We start from the raw sequence: 13573 nt of genomic DNA, 5'->3' as shown, positions 1-13573 counted from the left end.
TTTAGTATAAATAGTTAGTCATCCTGGTATATATTTGGTATATCCTGGTATATCCTTAGTATATATTAGTTAGTCATCCTGGTTGGCCTTTCTTCTTTAATGAAAAGGGAACTTTATTTCAGATTCAAAGCAGTGTGAGCTTTGTCACTGACATCAGCAGGGTAAAGAGAGCACATGACTTATATGTTTAGATATCCCTATACGAAAAAGTTCTACGTACTGTAACAGCAACAAGTTGTTCTGCTTTTCAAGAAGCATTTTGAAATATACTACCTGAGGGCTAAAATACAGTGACCAAACTTTAGTCTTAAGACAGAATTTTTGGCTGAGTTGTGTGCTTTAGAAAGTCTGCTTTTTTTACATGGACACTTAAGAGTATTAAATGTATTTGTTCTCACATGGATTAGTAGAATACCAGATTTGGCATTTCCAAGATAGTTTTCTAACCTCTATTTTTAAAAAGGTACTTCTGTTTATCAGTAGTGTAAAATAAAAGTGCCAGTATGTCGTTTACAATGACCGAAATAGTTGTTATCTGTAAAAACTGTAAAGAGCAAAAGATCAGTTCAATTTACTTAATAATACTACAGCTTTTTCTTCTGGCAAAATTGATTTCATCCCAGGGTACTGTGTGAAAATGCACTTCTAAGGTGTCCAGCATAGCCAGAATTACAGCTCTCTCTTTTCTTGGAACAGTGCTGCTGCAAAGTTGCAGAGCTGTCTGAAGTCTTCACACATCAGAATGACCTCAGTGTTGTCATTTTTTTCAAGCTAATTTGTTGGAAAGGTTTTTTGGTTTCTGCGTTTTAATTTAAAGGGTCGCTAAAGAGAATACAGTAGTCTCTGAAACTGCAGAAAGAACAAGCTTTTTGATAGGTATTCATAGTAATGCTTCACTGGGACATTGCAGTATCTTACTGATACCTAAATGGAACTTCCTGGTACCCTTCAAGAAGAGAATGAGTAACCCAAGCTGGATGGTGACCAGGGCCTTCTTTCATCTGTATTTCTGTGCTTCAGCAAATGCCAATGGAAGACTGAAATGGTTTTTGTGGCTTCTTTGTCACTGTTTGAAATGCTAGTGAAGGCTGCAGCTAAGCTTGAGGAAAAACCTAAACATTCTTGAGGTATATATTGTCAAATAAGATACTTAAATTCTATCAGAATACAGTTTTGGTTGGGTTATGAAAATTGGTTAAAATTATGTAATAGCTGAAAACTATCTGTAAGTAACTTCTTAAGTTGTCTGTGTGTGTGTCGGTGTGTGTTTTCCCCAAGCAAAGGCAATTGTAACAACCTGGAATTTGAACTTTCAGGGAAAGCCAATTATTTTTCAGGATACACAAATAGATTTTGTGTGGTATTCTCACAAACAAGATTTTTGTGAGAATATGAAAACAGCATTTCCAGGTGTAACTGTGTGCTATATGGGCTCCATAATTAACTTATGTAACATGGCGTAGAGACCAACATTTCCTTTAATAATGCTGTGTTCTGCATCAGCACTTGGGAGACGTTTGAATATTGTGTTGAACAGATGTAAGCAGAATTGCAGTTAAATTGCAGTATCACTCTCTTTGTAGAATCTGACTGAGAAGCTGCTGAAGAAGGAGCAGGAGTACAGCCAGCTAGAAGAAAAACATAATGAGCTATCTGTGAGCAAAAAGAGTGTTCAGGCAAGCTTTCACCAGAAGGACCTGGATTGCCAACAGCTTCAGGCAAAGCTATCTGCATCTGAAGCCTCGATACAGAGATTACAGACAGAGCTAGGTGAGAAGGGAGAAGCAAGCCAGAAGCTTAAAGAAGAATTGTCCGAAGTAGAGACAAAATACCAGCATCTTAAGGCAGAATGTAAACAGCTTCAGCAGCAGAGAGAGGAAAAAGAGCAGCATGGTTTGCAGCTCCAGAGCGAGCTCAGTCAGGTAAGAGTCCTTAAACCCCCCTAGACAATTCCTGTTGGTACCAGTCCTTAAACAGGCCTGTTAGGTTTTATTTAACTGTGCCTTTTTTTGTTCAAGAGGAGTATGCAAGTAGATAACTCGTGTTTGAATAAATCTCTTCTTCCCCTTAGAGAAGTGAAAAAAGAATGGGCAAAAAGAAGTTGTGATAAGAGTGGTGGAAGTGTTTTTTTTTTTTTTTTTTCTTTTGGCTGTCCTGAACTCTCACTGGAAGCAAATGAACACATTTGTAACCCCAGTGGCATGACAACCAAACTCAGTGAGATCTACTAATCCAACCACTTTTCTACATTTTATTTCTGAGAATACTGATGTAACGTGTATCTATCTATGGTATAATCCCCCCTTCTCTGAAAGGGAAACTAGTCTTATGAATTCTGTTCTGGAACTGTTCTGTCGAATTGTCTTTAAACAAATAGCTTTCCATTTTGAATATTAAAGATAAAAGAGTTCACCTAAGGTTTGTAGCTGATTTCTTGTGTTATAGGAGTTTGCTGTTTTTTTTTTTATTAATTATTTTGATATGTGAATAAATAAGGCTTTAGCTGATCTAACAGGAATTGCTTGTCCACTCTCCTTCTGGTTATACGAACTTCTCCTTCATCCTCCAACTTTTCCCATCTCCTTTTTTTTTGTTTATGCAAAAGGTAAAAATTCACTGAAATAAAGAAAATATTGTCAAATGAGAATGCAATCAAGAATACTGGTTTTGCATGGCAAATATAGTAATGGACAACTATTGAGAAATCAGTAAAGTCATGTATTCTGATTTTGTAAGGTATCTGAATCTCTAATAAGTTGAGGCTATGGAAAACCAACATAAGTCGAGAAGAATATTAGAGGAAGTGAGATTACTACTAGAAGTGAAAATATTCTGTAGGAAGCTTGAGAAAAGTGAAAGTTGTCTTTTTTACAGTGGAACTGAACAATACTTGATTTGTTCACATTTGTTGAATGCAGAGAATATGTAGTGTGAAGAACAAGGATAATGTGATGTCTTAATGTTGCTTCTCTTGCATCTCTCCACAAAGACCTTCTCTTTATGTTGTCTACAGCCACAAAAACATCCAGAGCATAACACTTCCACCATCTGAATATTGTTCTGCTGTGTACAGTGAGTTATGGAAGCAAGACTTTCATACAACATTGAGCATACAGACATTCAAGACTGGCTTAACTCTGTCTTATCTCATGTCTTTGGAGAGTAATATATTAAATTGGATAAATATTTGTGTACCAGGATTAGTGTCCAGTCCTAAGATGGAAAAATATATATATTTATTTTAGGATGATGCACTTGATCTTAATATTTTCTCAGCTTTCAAGCATCTGAGCAAGTCAAAAACAGATTAAGTTGCAAGCCATGCATGCATGGCTTATCTTGGAAGAACAGTGACTTGGCAAAACTTTGTGTATTTATTACATCCTCGAAGTGTCTTTCCTTCTTCATTGAGTCTTTTTTGATGAGTGAAAGGAGAGATGTTAGTCATCTGCTTAGGAATCCTTGTTTAGTAAAACTGCTTCAGTGTGTCTAGGCAACACATATGCAAGCTTCAGAAGCAAAGCCAAGAACTAGAGCTGAAATCTGGGTTCAGATTGTAAGGGCTTTTTTGGGACACAGTTTTGAGGTAGGCAAATGGAGAAGGATCATGAAAAATGAGTTGCTGTGAAAGGAAATGCAGGCCTTGCATGTCCTCTAGGGATGTTGCTGGGAAGGAGATCAGTCTAAGTGAGAAAACCTAAACAAGCTGCTGCATCTTAGGGTGGGTTTTAGAATTGTGTTGTAATAGAATAGCTGGGAAAAGAAGTCATTCCACACATGGTATAAAATTAGGAGTGAAATCAAGCAAATATTTCTTTTCCTCTCTCCTTCCCTGCAAACAAGAGTTCAGTAACTACTGTCATGGTGAAAGCAAACTGCTCTTATTCATTAACAAGATACTTCAGTGAAGTTACCTTTTCCCACTTCTAGTTCAGTAGCTTATGTTGACATAATGTAATACTGCTTATGAAGACAGATATGAGGATTTTTAGTCAAACCACATTTTCAAAGAATCTCCTCAAAATTCACACAGATGCAATCCTGGCAGTTATGTATTTCTTCAAAGTGCTGACCTGCCTGACTGCTATTATAGCCAGTAGCTGGGATTCTCTAAATATTACCAGTTTTTATCCTACAGTCTTCAATGAGCAGTTGACATTTTTGCATGCTTACTGTTGTAAGTAGTAGAAGGAAGCTTGTATTCAAGCAAAGCAGACCAGTATTTTACTTCTGCCCTGAGTTTATTTCTGAAAATATGCAGTAGTTTTTCAGTTGCATGTGCTCCTCTCTGAGCACTGGTGAAGTTTGTATATTTTAGATTCTGAATGACCTAAAGGAAGTGATCTTCACAATGAAAGGAAGCCCTGATGATGGTATTGGTTCCAGCGCTGCAATGGGAATAGGAAAATAAGGACTACTTCAGTCTTGTAGACATGTTAGCTGCAAATATACACTGTTACTCTTGTTTACTTTTACAAATATATTTTTTGTTAAACTAAGCTGGAATACCCTGTAGCATAGCTGCTTTTGCTTGAGTGTTTCACAAGAAAAAAGGCGGCAAGACTTTGCCATGAGTTCTGTAGTGATCTCATTGCTCCTTTTCTTTGGTAGACTTTTTTCTTCGGCTCTTGTTTGTATTTCTAGTGAGGAAGTATTAATTATTCAGTGATTACCACAGAAAAAGACAAATTTTCTTGCTTTTTATGCTCTGTCCTTCCTCATTTTCTACCTCTCTCTTAGTTCTGCAGTCCAATTCAAACAGTTAGTATTTCAACCACATGCTTAACACCTTTTCATTTGCAGTGTTTGTGGTGGTGGATGTGATTTAGCCTGGTTTCCTAAGAAAATAAAGCATTTGATTCTCTTCCTCTGTCCCCTGTAAATTTTGTGCTGTGTGATAACTTCAGTCAGTTTTGAAAGATGATTGAAAGGTTTTCAGTGTTGGGTTCTTCAGCATTACACTTTTGTGGAAGCAGAGAGTTGGGTAAAGGAGAGAGTCTTAGTCTGTTCATGCCTCACCCCCTCTGTGCCTGGGGGCGAGACTTAATGTTATCAAAGCCCTGTTCCTTGTTTCTGTCCTGCTAGGCTATCCTGGAGAAGGCTCAGGAGAGACCTCATTGCAGTCTTCCAGTACTTGAAGGGGATTTGTAATCAGGAGGGAAACAAAGTTTTTACATGAGTAGATAATGATAGGACAAGAAGAAGTGGTTTTTATCTAAGAGGAGAAATTTGCATTAGATGTTGGGGAAATTTTTCACTGAGAGAATGGTTAGGTGATGGAACAGAGAAGTTATGGATGCCTCATCACTGGAGATGTTTGTGGCCAGGCTTGTTAGACCCTGAGCAGCCTCATCTAGAGCATGATTTAGTTGTTGGCAACTTTGTGCGTGGGAGGGAGTTGGAATTGGATGATCTTTGTCCCTTCCACCCCAAGCCTTTCTTCAATTCTGTGATATTAGAGGGAGGTCCTGAATGTACAGAGTGAATGATACAAATATCTTGGATGTAAGTTAATAAGAAAATGAGCATCATTAATGTCGATATTTGTGGAAATGGCTTGCTGTGCTTCAATGACTGGATCACTCCCAGTTTTTGCATCAAATTGAACTTTCATTGTGTAGGCATAAATTTGTTAATGTAGAAGTAGGTAGGAGGTAACTGAGAACCTTTGGAGGTAAACTGAAGGGAAGGAAAGTTGATTTTATAGAACAAGCTTTTCTCTGACAGTGAATTGTGCAGTACTGCTTTTGATAACCTCAAAAATTCCAAGTGAGGTTTACAGCTGGCTGGATGAGCAAGTCTAAGTGCTGACTTAGGCTCTCCTGCTGGGATGTGCTGAAATGTAAGCCACCAATGTTACTGCGTACACACTACAGCAGATTCATGCATGTCTTCTCAGCACTGAATGAATGCCTGTATCAAACTACCAACTCCTAGTTAGTAGTCTAGCAATGCAGAACAGTGTATTGTTGGAACCAGTGCAGTGGGTGAAGGTGTGTTGTTCTGGCCACTGAGTCTGTGCGACTCAGATGTAAGGTGAGATCACTCTAAAGCTTTGCTCTTTTACACAGTAGTTCTTATGTCTTTCAAAGATTGCCCTATTTGTTTTTCAGGTAAAACTTTGAAACAGATATGGAAGGGTTTCTCTAGATAAATGAGGATGTTTCTAGGTCCCTTCTACCTACTGCTTTGAATATTTACTTATCCTTGTGCAGTTGATGCTGTTCTTAGATGTGATTTGTTTCTGCATTATATGGTGTATCTTCATGAACTCAGGAGCTTATGTTGTTGTTTTATTCCAATTAATGAAACTCTTGGTCAAACATGGCAAAATTGAATCTAAATTGGCTAAAGACTGAAGGAATGGATAACTTTATTTATTTATTTTAAATTTTCTTTTGCAGCTGCATAGTAAGCTTCTGGAAACAGAGCGCCAGCTGGGGGAAGCACATGGGCGGCTTAAGGAGCAGAGGCAGCTCTCTAGTGAAAAGCTGATGGACAAAGAGCAGCAGGTGGCTGATCTTCAGTTGAAGCTTTCTCGTGCTGAAGAACAGGTAGGAGCATTTTCTGCAAACTTTTATTTATACTGTTTCTGATAATAGCCTGTATATAGTCATGGCTATTATTATAGCGACCTTAGAAGTTATTCCTAATGCACTCCATGCACTTTCATTGTGTAGGCATGCGCTCCATGGCTGTTGTGTTGCAGTTGATAGATTTTTTTTTTCCTTATAGGAGTGTCATTTGGCGAATACTGTTGAAGTCTTACAATGAAATTGTCAAAATCTGCCTAAATGCCTTTTACATTACAGATTTTGTAAGTCTAAATGCTCATTTCATGCGTGTATGTTCATGGTACTTTGGAGATAAAAGAAAGATCTTCCTTTACATTGATGATCTTTGTGTAATAATTGTATAAAAGAAAGATGTAGGTGCACCTGAGCACACATAAGTAATGCTTTGTGTGTAGATACTGTTGTGGGATGAAACTCTCCATGGAAAACAATGTGAACGTGGCACAACAGCTCACTGATAGTTAATGAATTTTATCTGGTGGATGGGTAGAAATTGCTTGCTTTTATTCATTTTCATTTATTTTAATGAGTGTCTTATATGTGTTGCTGGTTTTCTGCTACTTCTATGGGGATTGGCCAAATATCTGAGTGGTATGTTGTCAGAATTTGTAAAGCTACTACTATAAAAGAGGAGAGACTACTAAACTGAAGTTGCTACTAAAACTGCTACTACTAATAATGTTGTTTTACAGGTTACTTGCATTATCAGCCATGTTATATCTTAACAAGTGTTGAAAAAAAAACATACTAAAATCTCTTTTTATCTCTTATTTTTGAGAACTAAAATACATATGTCTGATAGTTATATAGTTTTCACTTATGATTCAGGATCTCATCTATTAATAAGAAATGCTTGAGTTAGATTTTTGTTCTTTAACTTAGACTCACACACTTCTATTTTTACACCAATTTTCATATATCCTTGTTTAGAATAAACTGCAGGCATTAGAATAAACACTGAATGCTATTGAAATACTGAATGGTGCTTACTCACGAGTGTTTTTTTCTCTCAGCTGAAGGAAAAGGTGGCAAACTCCACAGAATTGCAACATCAATTAGATAAGGCAAAACAACAGCACCAGGAACAGCAGACGCTTCAACAAAACACGACATCTAAACTTCGAGAAGCCCAGGTAACTTACTTATATAGCCTCACATAAAGGCATATTTCAGGTTTTCATTATTTTCAGTATGTATTCTCTGTAAAAGTGGCTTACGGGACTTCAAAATAGTTAGGTAGCTTGGTGGGTAAATCTCAAATAGAATATACAGAGGGTGCTTAATAAGTTTATCCAACATTTTATGCATTAGGAATAAGTCCTAAGGCGGCTATAATTAAGGAAGATGTTCTGCAATTTTCCAGAATGATTTGGAGCAAGTACTACGACAAATTGGAGATAAGGACCAAAAAATTCAAAATCTTGAGGCCTTGCTTCAAAAGAGTAAGGAAAATATCTCTCTGCTTGAAAAGGAAAGAGAGGATTTGTATGCGAAAATTCAAGCTGGTGAAGGAGAAACTGCAGTTCTTAAACAGCTACAGGAGAAAAATCATGCACTACAAATACAGGTAAGAATTCAGAAACCTGTTCCTCTGCTCTTTTTCGTTATTGTATCTTAACTACATTATTCCTCTCTCGTTAAATATGACATTGATCTTTTCTAGACTTTGCTGTTTCTTTGTATGTATTTTGGTAACTTACCCACTATCAGCAAAGAGAAGAGAATTCCTAGGTGTTTCCTACGTACGTACAGTAACAATATACTTTTAAAAAAGTGGATGCATATATTTCTTTTTCAAAAACAGGTTTATTTCCTGCTTTCCATACTAACATTCAGTCTAGTCTGCATCTTTTGTTTTCTCAGTTACTGCTTTTTGTCAGAGTAAGGCTAAATTGATGAGTCCCTTTTGTTTCCATTTTTAACTGGTATCCTATTGAAACTCTGATATTGTACAGTATAGCTTTACTGTAATAGTTAGAGTTAGAAGTCTGGAGCTGTGATAAGATGCCCTAGAATTCCAAAGTTTTATGACTTTTTTGCTCCTCCTATTACAGTCTCTGTTTGCCTCCTCAATACAGGTAACTCAACTGACAGAGAAGCTGAAGAATCAATCAGAAAGTCATAAACAAGCCCAAGAGAATTTGCATGAGCAAGTGCAGGAGCAGAAGGCACATCTAAGAGCTGCTCAAGACCGTGTGCTCTCTCTGGAAGCCAATATCACTGAGTTGAGCAGTCAGCTAAATGAAAGTAAAGAGAAAGTATCACAACTTGATGTACAGGTAATGGAACTCTATGCTGCCTGGCAATGATAAATCCAGTTCTGATTTCTGTATTCTCTCTGGAGAATGTACAAAGCAATCTGGGAAAAAATTACGTGTTTGTGCTTGCAGACAAAGTAAGATAAGGCAGATAAACATGCAGAACATGTAAGTGGATTTAGAATAGGAATAGATAGCAAGGTTGATTTTTTTTTTTTGTTTGTTTGTTTGTTTCTTTGTTGGATAGGTGATTTTTGATGGTGGTAGTGGGAATTCATAATCAAGTTGGGAGAATTTGTCTTCAAGCATCTTTTGTTGTATTTGTAATGGTTAATCATCCACAGAACTGCTGTTATCACTCCTAGGTTCTGTGCATCAGAGTGAAAATCTGTCAAGTCGTTAAAGATGTTGCTGTTGCCTAGAAATTTCTTGTGCTGGTAGCTTTTACCTAAAACAAAACAAAAGTTGCCTTGTTATCAATTCAATTGAATTAAACAAGGCAATTCCCCACTATAGTCTCAGTGTGGACTTTCCTACAGTTAAGTACTGATTACACTAAAACCAGTAAATTCTGTTCAGGTATCACAAAGAATGAACAACGCTTTGATCAGAAGTTTGGCAGACATTGTTTTCTTAAATTAATACACTTGAAACACCTAGCACTGTTGTTTGATTAATACAGTGTGTTGTTAAGTAGTGTTACTCAATTTCTGAGCAGGTTTAATAACTTCTGTTGTTCTGTGATGTTTTTGCTGGGCTTTGCTATAAGATCTGGATTGTTCTTCAACAAGACTTCAGGGCTAAAACAGTAATTTATGGGCTGTTGCATCTGCTTTTTAAGGCAATATGAGCTTTGCTACAGCCTTTGAGAAGTAATGTTTCTGTTACAGATAGAAAATAGCAAGCTGCAGTAGTCAGTGACCTGACAATTACCTCTATGCACCAACACCATTCATAGCTGCTGTATAAATGTGGGTGGCTGGATATTTTGGAAGGAGTGAGGGGTTGCTCCCTGAAATGCCATTAGTAACAGTGAAAGACAGCATACACGTAACAGCATATTTTAGTTATTTTTTAATTCCTTTTGCCTCTAAAAATTTTAGAGGATCTCAAACATTCATTTAGTGTGAAGTTATCAAGGTACGTGTGTGTGGATACATTGTCTATTCCTTTTTTTTTTTTTTTTTTTTGCTTCTATGTAAAAATAATTCACTAGAGAAGAATATGAATAGGACTGTTCTTTAATTCTGCTTTTAGCTTGAAGAAGGAGCTAACTGTGTTTTAACACATTGATTTTTTTTTTTCTAAAACTTGAAAAAATTTCCCCTTCCCCTTTTTTTTTTCCCATTAGTACATGAAAACTGCTAATGAAGTTACTCATAATAGATACTGTAATGAAGTACAACTTGTCTTTCAGGTAAAAGCAAAAACTGAATTGCTGCTTTCAGCAGAAGCATCAAAAGCTGCTCAAAGAGCAGACCTTCAGAATCATCTGGACACTGCCCAGCATGCACTGCAAGACAAGCAACAGGTTATGAGAAACACGCAAACATAAAGTTCCTGTGTTACCTAAAAATCTACTTACAAACCTAAGAATAGTCTGATTACAAACTACATAAATATGTGACTATGCATTTGGAAATAATCTTGTAGGATATTTTAACCATGTGATGTGTTTTCTGTTCTTTCTGCTGTAATCTGGACCATATGGGCATTTTGCAGTGTAAAGAACTAAACTTGGAAATCCAGTCCCTGCTGTATGTTCAGCCATGGTTTGTGGTCTGAGCTGTGGTATTTGAGTACAATTCTAACTTGTATGCTATGAAAAGTTTATATAATGCACTGGATTCAATTGAAAACTGTTAACTTTTATTACAGATTCAGATACATTCAAAATCAAAAAGTCTTTATTCAGAAATAATTATCTGCATGCCAGCTGACAAGAAGACATGAGGATTGTTAAAATTGCATGTTTTAGTTTGCATTAATCCAACTACAGCATTCCACCAGGTGCTGAATCAAATATTTGCGTTATTAGAATCCATGCTGTTGTCATCTTTTTTCAGCAGCTGAATATTCAGCACTTCCTAAGGGCACCAATTTTTAGGTGGGAATATAATTACTAGCCATAAACATAAGATGTCTTTTTGGAACTGTTCATTAAACACGTAATTAACTAATAATTAAACATATCAGCTTGCTTGGAGAGTAAGAAGCTTGGATGTAGCTGTTCTCTTAGTGGTTACAAGGCAAACATCTTTATGTCTCCTGTGGAAATCACACTGTTTTGTGTTGAACCAATGATCTGGAATTATCTTTGGTGTATGGAGAGTTTACTGTTCCCATACTGCAGGCTTTCCTCTTCGGCGGTGCTTCGTTCCTGGGAGACATCGAGTTTTCTCTAAGGTTTTGTAGTGTTGCATTCTAATTATTGCTGTATTAACTCCAGGATTTTGAGCATTTATGACGTACATTTCCTCATCTCTTTATAACTTCAAACACATTTTTTAAGCTCTAGCTCATAGCCTGTAAAGTTTAGTGAGGGATGTGTTGAACAAAGAGGATTTATTTGTGTTTTTCCATCTCAATTTCCTGCCTCTCAGATTAAAAAGGAAGCATCATTTTCCTTTTTAATTTTAACATATTAGATCACTCAAAGCATATATTCAAAGGACATTACTCATTCCTAGAAGCTATTTAGAAGCTAACAACCCTCTTATTTTTATTTTACCTCAGGAGTTAAATAAGGTCAGTGTTCAGTTGGATCAGGTTACGGCTAAGCTGAATGACAAGCAGGAATACTGTGCTCAGCTGGAAGCCAATCTCAAAGACTACAAAGAGCAACATCTTTATTTAGAACAGAAAACTGAAGAGCTAGAGGGACAGCTTAAGGTTTGTATTGAACACAGTGTCTGAGCTTACTGAGACTGATGTTCACCGCTGCTTGGTGATATTTGATAAAAGCTGGGCTCAGATTACAAGGAAGGATTTATATGAAGTATGACTTCCATAGGTTTTCTTTCTCACCAGTGTTCACTGATACACCCTTTAATCATATTCTCTTCTCCTGGGCTTGCGTACCACACTAAGTTCCCTTATACTGCCACTTTCCTTTAGTGTGCTTCTACCAACCTCTATGCCTGGAAGGTGCTGTGAGGGGGAACATGATTACTTCCAGAAATTACAGTCTTCAGGTTTATACACATTTCAAGTGCCTCCAGGGAATGTGTCTTACATTGGTTAGCACAAGTTAATACTACCTTTTTGGTTTAATTTAATTCTATATATTTTTCTGCTAGTTTGATCTTGCATTTTGCATTCCATTCCTGGGCTTAGCTTTTCTCTTACATTGCCCGTCATCAAGTTTACAGAACCTTTAGACATTTTCCTATACTAATGTTTTTAATTATTGGTATGAATTAGTCCTAATTATGAATTAAATTACTCCTAATACTTCAGTGTTTTAAAACTTGAGGTTTACATTTTAACGTTGTTTCTTGTTAAGCATTCTTGAGAGTCAAAATTGCAATACATAAAATCATATAATAGAGAGATCTTAGGAGCAGCGCAGAATTTTTTTGTGGTGCTATGTTCTGTTTTTTGAAGGAGATTAGCAGTCTAGAGAGTGCTTTTCCTAGTTATGGGCTTTTCTACCTGCTTTCATTTGTGTTTTTGATACTATTGCCAAAGTTTTGCGAGTAACCAATATACTCAAATGCTTAGGAGGAATAAATACATTGTTTACTTGCACAAGATTTGATGAGGTCCCTGGTAGTGAAGTGTGAAACTGAGCAGGGTTGTTGATGCTTTCTACAGGAATGCAATTGTGTGTAAAAGTCTTCATGTCATCACCATTCTTTGTGTTATTCCAGTTGAATGAATGCATGGTATTTAAAAGGAGGAAAAAAACACATGACAAACAGCAGAAATCCTCAGGAATTTTCTCAGAGGAGCTTGATGATTTTGTATTGTGACCACTGCATAAAAGCAGAAGTGCCTATAAAACAGCTAACATGTTGAAGAGTCTAAGCAGTACCTGATTGCTGTACTGTTTATATTCCACATAAACAAATACCTTCAAAAATGAAACAAAATATACATTCTCTTACATGAGAACAGTATTTCTTTATAGCTGTAGTTCATGTCTTTGTTGTTACCAAAGAATGTCAGAGTTGGGGCTATGTAAACCAGTAGTCATTTGAAACTGCTGAAACTGTTGGTAGCTAAGAACCTAGCTGAGAACCAAAGCCAAGCACTTGGCTTTTTAAATGGCTTTTTAAAGATGTCTGTGTTTTATTACTTTATTATTTATTACTTTGCAATAAAATAACTGCTTGTGTTTAATTTAAAGGTGATTTCAGAATGTTTTACCAAAACAGCTTGCTTTTAGGGGATTGAAAGAGTTGCAGGAACTAAATAATGAAGGGCAAGTGGCCAACTAATGAAAGATATGGATAGTGTGTGATAATTGTCGCTGCTTTCTATAGTAAGGACTTTCCAGTAAATACTGCTGAGTGACAGTACTTCTGTTTTATTGGTTGTTTTCCAATGGCTCTAACTTTTCTATTTTTCTATCTCAGAAACTTGAGGCTGACATTCTTGATGCTAAAGCAAGCAAAGACCAAGCTCTTCAGGAGTTACAGCAGCAGCGACAGCAATCTACAGAATTAGACCTCCGAATAGCAGAGCTGAGTAAACAACTTGAAGCAGAAAGAGAAGCGTATGTGTTCCCTGTGTTGT

At 36.7% G+C, this 13573-nt stretch overlaps 1 protein-coding gene across 2 annotated transcripts in view; it reads left to right on the top strand.

The window, feature by feature from the left end:
* Positions 1–13573, top strand: part of EEA1 (early endosome antigen 1) — a 164022-nt gene that overhangs the window by 127207 nt on the left and 23242 nt on the right. For both annotated transcript variants that reach the window (XM_042815409.1, XM_042815410.1), the window contains 8 exons: positions 1584–1922; positions 6405–6554; positions 7589–7708; positions 7939–8142; positions 8654–8854; positions 10251–10364; positions 11570–11725; positions 13414–13553. In XM_042815409.1, the coding sequence (XP_042671343.1) occupies positions 1584–1922; positions 6405–6554; positions 7589–7708; positions 7939–8142; positions 8654–8854; positions 10251–10364; positions 11570–11725; positions 13414–13553 (1424 nt within the window). The remainder of the gene's footprint in view (positions 1–1583; positions 1923–6404; positions 6555–7588; positions 7709–7938; positions 8143–8653; positions 8855–10250; positions 10365–11569; positions 11726–13413; positions 13554–13573) is intronic.

This window comes from Centrocercus urophasianus, unplaced genomic scaffold (genome assembly GCF_019232065.1).
Source record: "Centrocercus urophasianus isolate 14NV4802_14NV808 unplaced genomic scaffold, USGS_Curo_1.0 seq_15, whole genome shotgun sequence".
Taxonomy (NCBI): Eukaryota; Metazoa; Chordata; class Aves; order Galliformes; family Phasianidae; genus Centrocercus; species Centrocercus urophasianus.
The sequence above is the reverse complement of the archived record's forward strand: the minus strand, read 5'-3'. Positions and strand labels throughout refer to the sequence as shown.